At 47.7% G+C, this 14046-nt stretch overlaps 1 protein-coding gene across 1 annotated transcript in view; it reads right to left on the reverse strand.

Moving 5' to 3' along the window:
* PARP1 (poly(ADP-ribose) polymerase 1) overlaps positions 1-13496 on the reverse strand; it is a 38110-nt gene extending 24614 nt beyond the window's left edge. Inside the window, exons 1-4 of the mRNA XM_049776429.1 lie at positions 13305-13496; positions 9407-9572; positions 1862-1977; positions 359-573 (exon numbers count right to left, since the gene is read on the reverse strand). Coding sequence (XP_049632386.1) covers positions 359-573; positions 1862-1977; positions 9407-9572; positions 13305-13424 — 617 coding nt within the window. The 5' untranslated portion in view covers positions 13425-13496. The remainder of the gene's footprint in view (positions 1-358; positions 574-1861; positions 1978-9406; positions 9573-13304) is intronic.
* Positions 13497-14046: the final 550 nt, after the last annotated feature.

Consider the following 14046-nt stretch of genomic DNA (forward strand, 5'->3'; position numbering starts at 1 on the left):
TCACCAGCACCAGACACACATGTCTAGGAGGTCACTAGGTGGCCACAGATCCAAAATTACCCCTGAGCTTGTCTGGGTATGGCTCCAATCCTGCTTCCCTGCAAATAATGATGCCCCAACAAGAACTGAACGCCTAGCCTGTCTTCCTCAACTGGGTGAGTAAACATCCTGCAACATGGGTGCTGACATGAAGGCAGGCCAGACAGGGATCAAACCCCTACATTTGCCATGGTTGGATTGTGCAAGAAAACACACTTGGCCTCCTTAGTGGGACTCCGGGAAGTGTTCGCAGAGCCTGGGTATTCAAAGTGGGGCCTGCTTGCATCAATACCCATAGGGTTCCCCAGCCCGTACTCACCCTTCACTCTTTATTGCTGGAAGCTGCTTCTTGAGAGTGTCCTTGTCCTCTGGATTAAGGCGGCTGAAGCCCAGGAACTGGCTGGCGCTGTACTCAGGCCGGAAACCCAGCTTCTCCCTGTCCTTCACAAAGCAGTCTGGGTGGTACCAGCGGTCAATCATGCCCAGCTGTGGCTTCTCTGGGTCCACCATTTTCTTGGACAGGCGCACCTGACCCTGCAGTAAACACCAAGAGCAAGAGAGCAAGGGTAAGAGAAACAAGGAGAGGAAGAGGGAGAGGGAGAGAGGGAAGGAGGAAGGGGGAGAGATGGAAAGAGAAGAGAGGGAAACAGGGATGAAGGGAGGGAAGGGGGAGAGAGAGAACAGCCACAGAGAGGGAGAGGGGACACAAGCCAGCTTATGTGTCCACCAGTGAGGGGACCCCCAACTCCACCCCACATCAAGAGCCATGGGAGGAATGTATGAGCCTTGGTTTGCATACCACCAAGAACTGTGCATTGGGGTCAGAATGACAGGACAATTTGCCTTGCACATGGCCGACCATTCAATTCCCTAGTACTTGATAAGGTCTCAGAGCCACCAGTAGTGATTCATGAGCAGAACTAGGAATCAGCTGAGCACTGCTGGGTGTAACCCTTAAACCACAAGAACTTGTATAAATCAGGGTCATCATAATTGCCCTAACAGGGTAGGTGAGAAACACAACCATATCTGAGGCCTCTGCTGACGGGGGAACAGGCACAGCACCCCAAAACAGCAAGTGACCGTGTAAAGGAGCCCAGAACACACCAGGATGCCAACCTGTAGGACCCAGCATGTCCCCAGCTAAGCAAAATATCTGCATGTGCATATGTGTGTGTCTGTCCCACAGGAAAACACTCTAAAAACCTTCAGATTAGAATTGGGTCCTGTCATCCTATCTAGACCTAAGCCCGTTTCAGGCCCTGACACATTCAACAGTACTCAGCCAAGTGGAACTTGGGCTTCAACAACTTGGTGGCTGACATGACCTTGAAATTTCATTTTCTTCCCCTCTGAAATATCTGTCGGCTCACCTCAATTTCCAGTATAATGCTACAAAGAGGTAAAATCCTTTCATCTGTGCCTTCCATGAGTCAACAGAAATATTTGCATGAGGCTGAGTGACTTGGTGGGGGAGCACAGGCCAACCAGTCCACCTGTGTGTGGGGTCAAGCCCAATTTCCTGCCTCACACTCTAGGGAAAGGCGATCCATTGGCAGGGCCTGACATTAACTAGCTGGAATGCTTGTCTGAGGCTGGGGGCAGAGAAACCCAGTGTGAAATGCTCTGTGGCTGTTGCCAGGTGTTTTAAGAGAAGATGTAGTCTAAGATGCAAGGCCTGGTCTGTGGGTCACCAGGCCCAAACTGTCTGAAAATCATGTTACCTCCTGCCTTCAGCAAGATCTCACCATACTCTTAGCCACTGGTGTTGAGCATATATCGTAACACACTCTTGGGTTCCACAAGGGTCCCTCACCCCTACCTTTTCGATCTTCTCCATGCAGCCTTTGCATGTGCTTCTGTTGGACTTGGCGTACTCGGCCGCGAAGTCCCCCAGTGTCTTCTCAGCTTTGCCACCAGCTCCATTTGTGCCTTTGCCTGAAGAACCAAGCATAGAGAAGCTCAGCAATCTGAGTGCAGTGGTACTGCTCTGAATTTAGCCACGAAGAAGCTGGAGTTTGGGGTAACTGAGGTCGCTCCTGCTCATCAATGTCCACTTCTTATCACTGCCAGGGGGCTGGTAAAGCCGATATTCTGGCATCAAAATAAATTAAAATCCAACTAGGGCCAGCTGACCACAAATAAAGCAAGCACCTTACCCCCTGTACTGTTTCCCTGACTCCTAAAAGTGCCCTCTCTAGAAGTCTTGTACTAAATTCTAGCCACGTTCTAATTTCCATGTGATTTCTTTTTTTTTTTTTTCAGTTTTTTTTTTTTTGGGGGGGGGGGGCACACCTGGTTATGCTCAGGAGTTACTCATGCTATGCACTCAGAAATTGGTCCTGGCTTGGGGGACTATGGGATGCTGGGGGGATTCGTCCTAGGTTAGCGTGTGCAAGGCAAATGCCCTATTGCTTGTGCCACTGCTCCGGTTCCATGTTATTTCTTTATTAAAGCTAAATGCTGAACTAAAAGAAGCATCTCAAGGGGCCAGAAAGATAGCATGGAGGTAAGGTGTTTGCCTTTCATGCAGAAGGACGATGGTTCGAATCTGTGCCTGCCAGGGGCGATTTCTGAGCATAGAGCCAGGAGCACTGCCAGGTGTGACCCAAAAACTAAAAAAAAAAAAAAAAAAAAAAAAAAAGCATCTCAAAATAGAAACAGACAAGTGCGCAAGAAAAATGAAATAGGTGGTAAAGATGTCACTGCTTTATCACATTACAAATTAATGGGGAAGGAAGAGTTATTCAATAAAGGGTATTGGAACTAATGGTCAAGCAAGTGGGACAACACGAAGTTTTTTTATTTTTTGAGGGGGTCCAGTCCTGGTGGTACTCAGGGGTTACTCCTGGCATGCTCAGGGGACCATTATGGGATGCCGGAGATCAAATCCAGGTTGGCCACGTCCAAGGCAAATGCCCTACCCACTGTGCTATGGCTCTGGTCCCCTAAGTTCTTTTCTTATATAAAAATCAATTTGAGGTATTGGAGAATAGTACAGCAAGTAGGGCCTTGGATGTGGAAGAGCTAATTCGACCCCTAGCATCTGATATAGGTCCCTTGAGCCTAGCAGGATTAATTCTTGAAAGTAATAGCCAAGAGTAATTAATTAATCCCTGAGCATCACTGGTGTGGCCCAAAACCCAAAAATACAAAACAACAAAAAGTTACTTGCAAGGTTGAGTCCTTCCCAAGACAAGGAACAAAACCAGGTTGTCTTTTCTCATCATTTCTGTTCAACACAGTATTAGAAGTTCTAGAAAGTGCAGTCAGGCAACAAAAAGACATAAAGATATAAGGTAAGCGAAGCCCTCTCTACTTATAGATCATAAAATTGTACATGCAGGATACCTTAAAAATATACGGCGATTGTCACTATCACACATTTACTATATTTTTTTTACTCTTATTCTTTAAGGAAAAAAAATATAACTTACTGAACTTAAAAACAAATAACTGTAGTAGAATGCCTGTCTCGAATACAGGCAGGGGATGGGAAGGGGGGAAGGGGTAATGTTACACTGGTGAAGGGGGGTGTTTTGGTTATGACTGTAACCCAACTATGATCATGTTACTTAAATAAAAAATATATTTAAAAAATATATATATTAAAAATATATAAACCTACTATTTGATTCTAACATTTTTTTAAATTTTTTTTTCTTTTATTTATTTTTTTTTTATCCCCGCCCCTGATTCTAACATTTTTATATATATTAGCAATAAATATATTGCAAAAGAAAATTAAAGTATACTACTGTTAGATTATGCCTCTGGGTGTGTGGAGCCTTACACATCACTATCTGAAAAGCACTGAAAAAGCTAAAATATTCAAAATTTAAAACCCCCTATCCTGAAAGTGATACTTCTGCTGAAATTAACCCAAGTAAATGGAGATAAATGTATCGATGGGTTGTTGACAGTGTTGGGGAATGGAACCCAGGGCCTCACTTACGTAGTCATATCCTAGTCCTCATGTTTTTGTTGCAGACAAAGGCAAAGACAGGAAGGAGTCTCTGATAATGAGGCTTTGGGGGGGGGGGGGGGGGGAAGGCACACCCAGTGACGCTCAGGGTTTATTTCAGGCTATGTGCTCAGAAATCGCTCCTGGGTTGGGGGACCAGATGGGATGCTGGGGGATCGAACTGCAGTCTGTCCTAGATTAGCATGTGCAAGGCCAACACCCTACCACTTGCCCTATCTGCTCCAGCCCCTTTCCCTCATACTTCTAAGTAAATTTCTTTAAATAAAACTATTTTACTTCACTATTGTCTCCTAAAAGTAAGGAGAGATTTTCCCTTTGCTACAAAAAGAAGTCCATGCTCAAGCCCAAGGCTCCCTGAGATTTCAGACTGCATCCATTGCAGGCTCAGCTTGACACCTGCCTGAAGGGGCTGGTGGGCTGTGGTGCCTATGCCATGGGGTGCTAAGAGCAGATCTGCCTGGTTCTAACCCTGCCAGGCATTACCCCAGATGAATGAAGTGGGTTCCACAAAATACGGAAGTTCTTTTCTCTAGGTTACTTTCTTCTTTCACCACCTAAGTCGCCTGCAACAATATGGCTAAGTCTAGTCTTGAAGGCAAAACTGGCTGGAGCTGATTTCCAGCTCAATTTGCTACCAGTACATACAACATGGTGCAGGGGCACTGGAAGACAGTGGGGTAACTCCACAGAAAATTAAGCATACATTACCACCCAATTGAAGAGAAGGGAAAGCTATGACTGGAACAGAGTTGCACAACATTCATAATAATATTCTTCACAATCGCCCATAATAGAACAACTCAAACATCTATCAGTAGATGGAGAATGAATCAACAAAAAGTGGGATGTCAAAGGATGTAATGTAGCCCTTGACATGGGAGTTCTAATATGTGTCACACTGTGGACATCCTGAAAATATGCTAAGTAAAAGCCGACATAAAGGGACAAAGATTCTTGAATTCCATTAATATAATAAATAAGGTAAATGAGAGTAGCCAAATCCAAGACAGTGAGGTGGTTTATCAAGCCCTCGGGGAGGGAGAAAAAGGGAAGGGTCACCAGGCCAAGCATATGCTTTGTATGCACCAGGTCCCAGAGAATCCGGAGTAGACCCTGAGTATCATTGGGTGATGGCCCCCAAATCAAATAATATGGGAGCATCTCAACTTAGGAGTTCATGGAGCAATCATAAAAGAAACAATCTCAGCAAAATTACTATAGCTTTTCATATTAAAAAATGAGGTACATAATAGATATAACACTATAGAACCCTAAAAAAGATCAACTTCATTATCCTAAACATAAAAAGTGATCACATGAAAAAAGTTTTACTATACCTGTCCTCCATTAAGACAACACACTCCAGACACTTTCTTGACAAAATTAGTGGGTTTTTGTTGGTTAAGTTAATAATTTTGAGCTGTTTCACTGATGTCTGTTTCCAGCACAGAAAACACAGACATAAATAGCTCCTGGGAAGGAGGATGGCTGCTCCACTGACAGCAGAGTCAGAGGAAAGGTTAAACTGGGTCAGGGAAGGAGGCAGAACTGAGAAAGCAGGCTTGGAAGATCTTCACTAAGTGATGAAAACACACTATTAAAAATCGAAATGGGCTGGAAAAATGCTTCAATTTCTGGCACTGCCTGGCAACCCAAGCACTGAGCCAGGAGTGAACCCAGCAGTGGTGTGGCCCAAAACCCTATCCTCAAATAAAATAAAATAAAAAGTATCCAAAAAGAAGCTTGTGTATGTTAATAAACCAAGTCAAGGGCCAGAGAGTACTACAGAGACTGAGATGCTTGCCTTGCACACGACTGACCCAAGTTTGATTCCTGGCATGCATATGGTGCCCCATGTACTACGAATAGAGACCCTTGAGCACAGCAAGGTGTGACCCCATAAACCAAACACCACCACTACAACTGAAAAAACAACTTCAGGGGCCAAAGCCACAGCAAAGCGTTAGATGTTCACCTTGCACATGGCCTACCTGGGACTGACCCTGGTTCGATCCCTAGCATCCCATATGATCCTCTGAGCCTACCAGGAGCAATTTGAGTGCAGAGCCAGGAGTAATACCTGCCAGGTGTGGCCCAAAAATAAACAAAAAAAGGATAAGACAGATAACTATAATCACCTGATCTCTAACAGTGTAGCAAAGGTGGTACATGCAGAAAAAAACTTTTCACAAATAATGCCAGAACGATTAGACACAAATTTTTTGTTTTTGGTTTTTGGGTCACACCGGCAGCGCTCAGGGGTTACTCCTGGCTCTATGCTCAGAAATCACTTCTGGCAGGGTCAGGAGACCATATGGGATATGCCAGGATTCAAACCACTGACGTTTGCATGCAAGGCAAATGCCTTACCTCCATGCTATCTCTCTGGCCCGACACAAAACATTTTATCTAGTATAGAATTTTCAATTACAGGTGCCAACATAAAATAGGGGTTAAGACACTTATCTTGTACATGACCCAGATCTGAATCTAGAACCACACAGTCTCTTAGTGAGTGATCTAGGAGTGATTCCAGAGCAAAGCCAGGAACAATTCCTAAAACTGCCAACCACGGCCACCAAACAAAAAGCAAACAGTTGCTCTATGAAAGACAGTATTTTTTTTTCCTTCTTTTTCTAAATTGTTTTTTGGGTTACATCTGGCAGCGCTCAGGGGTTATTACTGGCTCTGTGCTCAAAATCACTGTAGGCAGGATCAGGAGACCATATGAAATGATGGGAATTGAACCTGGGTCAGTCCCAGGTCAGCCGCATTCAAGGCAAACGCCCTACTGCTGTGCTATCTTTCCAGCCCTATAAAAGACAGTATTAAGAGAATGAAAAAGGTCAAGATCAAGGGAGATCAAGCACAAGCTCTAGTGCCAACACACATCGTAGATTAAGATCCCTTGAAATCCCCAGGGCCACAAATATGCAATCTTTAGTCTACTGCACCAATGAATTGATTGTTTTTGTTTGGGGACCACATCCAGTGGAACTTGGAGCTAATTCTTGGTTCTGCTCTCATAATCACTCCTGGTAGGGCTTGGGGGACTATACAGGGTACCAGGGTTTGAATCTGTTACTGTGTACAAGCAAAGTATTTTACCACTGCTCTGATCTAAAAGAATACTTTTTTTGTTTCTGGGTCACACTCAGCAACACTCCAGGGGTTGGTTACTCTTGGCTCTGCCTCAGAAATCACTCCTGGGGGCCGAAGAGATAGCATGGAGGTAAGGCGTTTGCCTTGCATGCAGAAGGTCGGTGGTTTGAATCCCGGCATCCCATATGGTCCCATAAAGCCAGGAATAACCCCTGAGCGCTGCCGGGTGTGACCCCCCACACACACACAAAAAAAAAATCACTGCTGGGATGGGGCTGGAGAGACAGCACAGTGATAAGGTAAGGGCGCTTGCTTTGCAAGCAGGGACCTGGGATGTGGGATGGACCTAGGTGAGATTCCCAGCATCCCATATGGTCTACCCAACACGCCAGAAGCAATTTCTGAGTGCAGAGCCAGGGTGTGGCCCAAAAACCAAAATAAATAAATAAATTAAATAAATAAATAAATAAAGGAATCACTTATGGCAGGTTCACAGGACTATGAGATGCCGGGGATCAAACCTCGAAGCCATGTGCTAACCTGAAAGAATTCTTAAAACTCAGTAAGAGAGGGGCTCAAGCAATAGCACAGCGGGGAGAGTGTTTGCCTTGAAAGCTTGAAAGTGACCAAAATGGGCCCGTTCCTGGCTTTCCATATGGTCCCCTAAGCCTGCTAGGAATAATTAATATTAAGCGCAGAGTCAGAACCCTTGAACACTGCTGGGTATGGATTCTTCCCACTCTCCTCTCAAATAAAAACCATACACCTCAGTGAGAGGGCTGGAGAGAGAGTGTACAGTGGTTAGGGTGTCAATTGGGTTCAACCCCCAGCACCTATGGTCCCTCAAGCCCACCAAGAGTGACCCCTTAGTACATGGCCAAGATTAAGGCCTGAGTACATTCCGAGTATGTCCTCAAGCCCCAAAAATAAACAAACAAACCAAAAAAAAAAAATCACTCACAAACTCCATGAGATTATAGGTGGAAGAGCTGAACAGAGCCTTCACATGTAATTGGCAAATAAGCCAATGGAAAAATGCTCTTAAATAGCAATGGTTGAAATCTAGAGCCCCACAAATGTCAGTCAAGGAGGTCACGAGAGCAAAAGAAACGGCGAACCCCTAGTAGGTAAACAAATTATACAGCCATAATGGTGGGGAGGGGAAGATACATGGCAGCCTGACAGAGCTAAATGCTCCTTACCAGGCACTCTGTAAATACTATTTACTCCAAGGAAATTAAAATACTTTCTCACCAAAACCTGAAGGAATGAATGTTTATGTATAGCAGCTTCATTTGTAAAAGCCACAAAAAAAGAAGGGACAATGGTCAGCAATAAGGAGAATCACACACGCTGTGGCCCATCCATTCAGCGCTACAAAAAAGTGAGCTCATATTTAATCAGGAGATCCTTGGACAGGACAAACCAATGATCTCCAGAGCCATGAAGGGAATTGTTAAGACCTGCAGGAGTCTAAAAGAAACAGGGTCAATGGGGGCTCAGGGTCGATGGTTCCTTTTGTTAGGCTAAGGGTAGAACACTTTATTAAGAGTCCATCAGTGCACCCCATACCTTTAACTCGAAGGTAAACTGCAGACCCCAGGTGTTAAAGGAACCACCGGCATAGAGATGAGAGGGAAAAGTAAGTGGGTACTTGGAAAAAAGATACCTAGGGCCAAGGTAAATTATAGTACTTTTCTTGCATGCAGTCAATTCGGATTTGATCCCCAGAACTAAATATGGCCCCTCAAGCACAATCAGGAGTAACCTCTAAGTGCAGAGGCAGGAGTCAGCCCTGAACACTGCTGGGTGTGGCACAAAAACCAAAATAAAAATTAAAAAGAGAGGCCGGAGTGGTGGTGCAAGCTGTAAGGTGTCTGCCTTGTATGTGCTAGCCTAGGATGGACCACAGTTCGATTCTCCGGCATCCTATATGGTCCCCCAAGCCAGGAGCGATTTCTGAGCCCATAGCCAGGAGTTATCCCTGAGCTGACATCACCGAGTGTGGCCCAAAAACAAAAACAAACAAAAAAAATTAAAAAGAGCTTCTGTTGGGAGAACACTGATGATGAGCAAGACTATTCCCTTACTTTTTTTCAAAACTGAAAAACAAAACAATCACAAGCTTAAGGGCAGTTTCAAGTTCTGGATGAAAGATTCTGTTTCAAGTTCTGCCTGCAACGGTTACTGCACTGCTCAGTCCACAACACTTGCATGATGTTGTGTGGAACGGGGTGGGGGAAGCCCCATTTCTCTCAAAACTCGTCCCTCTATACACACCTGTCACACCACCAGCCTCCGCTGTCTTCTTCACTTTCTGCTGGTCATCCCAGCGTAGCTCAGAGAAGCCATCCACCTCGACATCGGGCTGCAGAATGGAGTGGCCAACCTTCCAGAAGCAGGAGAAGTGGTACCAGTGCGGGACTTTCCCATCAAACATGGGTGACTGGAGGGAGGCAAATGAGCAGTTAGCTCCTAAACTCATCAGTCAGCTACTCACACAAAACAAACACTTCCCATCGTACAGAGACCAGCCTCACCTCTGCCCTCCACACCCCAGGTTAAAAAAAAATGTGTGTGGGAACTTAAGAGCATCCGTGGTACACAGCATCTTGCTGTGGCTGGGCCTGCTCTCAAGAGCTCTCACGAGAGGAACGGCACCATTGTGGGCCCTTTCTGCCAGCTCTGCCTATGTCTGTTAACTGTGTATATGTTTGGTACTGTAGGATATGAGGTGGGCCCAGAACCCAGCTTCCCAGGGCCTGGTGAACCAAAGGGCCTTTGTGGTTGGAACGCAGAGAGGCAAATCCCAGGTAATGTGCCAGAAAATGGGTCAGAAAACAGGGTTAAGGGGCTGGAGCAATCGTAACGTATTTGACTTTTATGTGACCGACCCCAGCATCCCATATGGTTCCCTAAGCCTGCCAGGTGTAATTTCTGAGTGCAAAGCCAATATAACCCTGAGGTCTGACACCTGGGTAGATGTAGGCATCAGTCTTTGCCCTGCTCTGCCTAGCCAGAAAAGTGAGGTTCACAATGGTGCCAATTCAGGGCCTGGGGCCCCTCACTGACTATCTCTGATGGGAACCAGCACCCATCCCAGTGCCATGTCACACAGTGGCAAGTGACACAGCCCCAAGTTGAACAGTACACCCCGAACTTGCCACTCCACTGCACAGCAGGAAGAGCAACTTAAAAATACTGGCGGTTGCCTGAAGGGCCCCAAACATCTGTTCCAGGGTGAAACATTATGCAGACAGAATAAAAATATTATAACAGTGCAGAAAATACATACCAGGCAGAACTCACAGATGGGAGTTTGAAGGGGTCATTTCTACAAGCCCTGTCCCCTAAGGATACTCTAGAGGTGGGGACACAGTGGCACTTATACTAGCCTGGGTATAGGGGTTAGCACCCACTGTTCCCTGGACTAGGAAGCAGCCAGACCCTACTGAGCTGAACAGCACGTTCTCAGTCCATTCTGCCCCAGTCCTCAACATACAGCAGCTCCTACAGTGAAGAATGAACCACAGCAGCTCTCTGGGTCCCAGCACTGGGCCGGCATGTCTGGAGTACAAAGCTCATGATGATGGGACCTGACAAATTCTGCTGGGGGGCACTCAGGGTGTTTGAGGAGTGACACATGGGAGTAGGGAACAGAATAAGTTTGGTGCATATGGGTGTTTTGCATTTTGGGGGCTATACCTGATACTCAGGGGACCATAAGAGATGCTGGGGACTGAACCCATGTTGGCTATGCATAAGGCAACTGTCCTTCCCACAGTAGTCTCACCCCAGCCCCAGTCTGTGTTTTTTGGCACCTTTCCTGCTGTCCTAGCCCAGCCTGGATAGAGAAACTCTGATGAGGAAAAGATGTACCTTAAGAATCCAACAGGGGCTGGAATGATAGTACAGTTGGTAGGGTACTTGCTTTGCATGTGGCCAATGTGGGTATGACCCCCAGTACTCCTGTACTCAGTACTCAGTACCCTGAGCTCACCAGAAATGATCCCAGAAAGCCAAACCCAAACAAACATACCCCCCCAGTCCATAACCAGAAATCAGTCCTGGCTACCCTTACAGCATGCCAGAGGCACCTCAGAGGCCACTGGTGCTCCCACCCACCCCTTCCACCAGGCAGCAGCATACCCTGGGCACCTGGGGCCTCATGCAGGCCCAATGGAGCTAGAATCCTTGTCTCTGCATCCTCTGGCCTTCATGCCAAAGGAGGGCGGGAAGCTTTTCTCCCTGACTCAAGTTTTATAATCTGATGCAGGCTTAGGCTCTTGAGAGATGCAACTCAAAGGACAGGCTCAACACTGTCCTTGGGGACATCCAAAAAGAACAGAGAAACTGGGACCGAAGTGATAGCACAGCAATAGGGTGTTTGCCTTGCACACTGCCAACCTGGGACAAACCCGTGTTCGATCCCCAGCATCCCATATGGTCCTCTAAGCCTGCCAGGAGCGATTTCTGAGCACAGAGCCAGGAATAATCCCTGGGCGCCGCTGGGTGTGGCCCGGAAACAAAACAAAAAAAAAAGAAGAGAAACCCAAAGTGGCAACAACAAGTCTTTGTTTTGGCGTTTGGAATCACACCAACAGTGCCAGGTTCACACTTACAAACCTGACAAACACTGACAAACCCAGGCAAGCAAAGCCTCTGGTTGGTCTGGCAATGCACAGACTGCAAAAGATTTACAGGAAGGGACTCACAAAACTTTATCTCCAGTCCCTACTTGGCAGGAGATTGTGCAAGGACAAGGTGCCAGGGCCTCAGGCCTACTACTTTAGTGAGACACAAGCCCTGCAAACACCCCCTCTGCAGGCCCACAACTGCTATCCCTCCAAAGAACACAGGCTTACATTAAGAGACCTCCCTCTGGGCCCGGAGAGATAGCACAGCGGCGTTTGCCTTGCAAGCAGCTGATCCAGGACCAAAGGTGGTTGGTTCGAATCCCGGTGTCCTATATGGTCCCCCGTGCCTACCAGGAGCTAGCACCGCCGGGTGTGGCCCAAAAACCAAAAAAAAAAAAAAAAAAAAAAAGAGAGACCTCCCTCTACTAACATCAACACAATGGCCCACACCCACCCTCTGGTCAAAAGGCCTCACTGTCCCAGGCACAACAGCTTTGAGAATCCCAGGACAATCTTCTCATACAACTGTAAAAGAAGGTATTTACATCTAAGAGCTATAAGAAAGAATTCAGTCTTTTGGGTTAGTGGTGGAGGTGTCGGGACTGAACCTAGCCACAGCCTGGGAAAAACAGGTTACCCTTCCATGAGCATTTAGCAGCGTGGATAACGATGGAAAAATAACTGTCTGCTGGAGGTGAGACGGCCAGGTGTGAACCCGGATCTTTCAGGCCCATAAGAGCAAAGTGGAATTGAATTGGGCAGGGGCATTCACTCCATCTCCAAAGCCTCGGTTCACTGGAAAGGGATTCCCACCCCAAATTTATCCAGAAGTCAGGACGAGACAGACAGAACCAGCTTTAAGGAAGAGAGCTGTAAATACATCCAAGTAGGCCACAAAGTTTGAAAGTTTGGGGCACGTTTATTTTATACCAACACTAAGGCCCCAAGCGAATGCGCACTGGACAGAAAGGCTACCATGCAGCAGTTTTGCATGATTCAATAACGAGGGTGCATGGGGATAGCTCTCTGCAGTAACAGTAACTTAGTAGCTGAAATCTATCCCCAACGGGGTGGGCCAAAAATCTCGATTCGCTCCCAGGACCACACACTCATTTCCGTCCGATTCGGGCTCGGGGCGGTGTTATAACTAACTCTCTGCTCCCAGCATGAAGGCTGGGAAAGCCGCATCTTCTCTCGCAAAGCAAAAAGTCATGGGGCCAGAGAGAGAGCACAGCGGTGGGGCGTTTGCTTGCAAGCAGCCGACCCAGGGCCAACGGTGGTTCGAATCCCGGCATCCCATATGGTCCCCTAAGCCTGCCAGGAGTGATGTTTGCGTGCAGAGCCAGGAGGAACCCCTCAGCACCCAACCCAAAATAAACAAACAAAACCAAAAAGCAAAAAGTCACCCCCAGTTCCAGACTGCATTTCCCGGACTTCTCCTGCAAGGTCGGCCAACCCTTCCTTCCACAGGGCCGTGCGGCCTCCAGGGCCTGCTCTTCCTCCCCGCCCGGGCGCCCGAGAGCCGCTTTGTGCGCCCGCACCTGCACCATGATGGCCATGCGCAGCGAGTCCTTGGGGATGCTCTCGCTGCATTTCTTGCAAGACGCGCGCCCGCTCTTGGCGTACTCGGCCCGGTACAGCTTGTCGGCCGACTCCGCCATCGTTTTCCTCGTGGGCAGCCCGACCCCGTGACCTGGAAACACGCGGCTCTCTCCCCCCCCCAACTCCAACCAGCCGCGCGAGCGAGCGCTCCGGAGCGCGGGCGAAGCTCCCAGATAGATTGCTGATGCCTGGCTGCGGGAACGTGCCCAAAGAGCGGTCACGGGGCGAGCTCACTGCGCGTGCGCCTGCGGGCGGTAAGAGGCGTGACTGGGCGTGGTTATGTAGGAGATGGGCGTAGCTAGTTGGGGCGTGGCTTCAAGGCGCCTACGGCTGCGCAAATTGAGCGGGACTGGGCGGGGCGAGGCGCCGGGTGAGGCGTGGCTAGTTGGGGGCGTGGCATTCCCGGCGCCTGCGGCTGCGCAAATTGAGCGGAGGCTGTGCTTCCCCGAGGCTGGCTTTCCGGCCGGGCTGGCTGATTTCTCGCGCGGCTTAGTGCGACGCCCCGCCCCTTCTTAACGAGCGTCCCCTCCCCTTGTAGGTAACTGGTTTTGGAAGATTGGGAGCTGCTGATCTGCCGGAGAAAGAGCTGGCCTCTGCTGTGGCTCTAACTGGCTGCAGACAAGACCCAATCCTAACAAGCCTAGCTTCTTCCTTGATGAGGGTTTTTTTTTGTTTTTTGTT

The sequence above is a fragment of the Suncus etruscus genome, chromosome 7, assembly GCF_024139225.1.
Source record: "Suncus etruscus isolate mSunEtr1 chromosome 7, mSunEtr1.pri.cur, whole genome shotgun sequence".
Lineage (NCBI taxonomy): Eukaryota > Metazoa > Chordata > Mammalia > Eulipotyphla > Soricidae > Suncus > Suncus etruscus.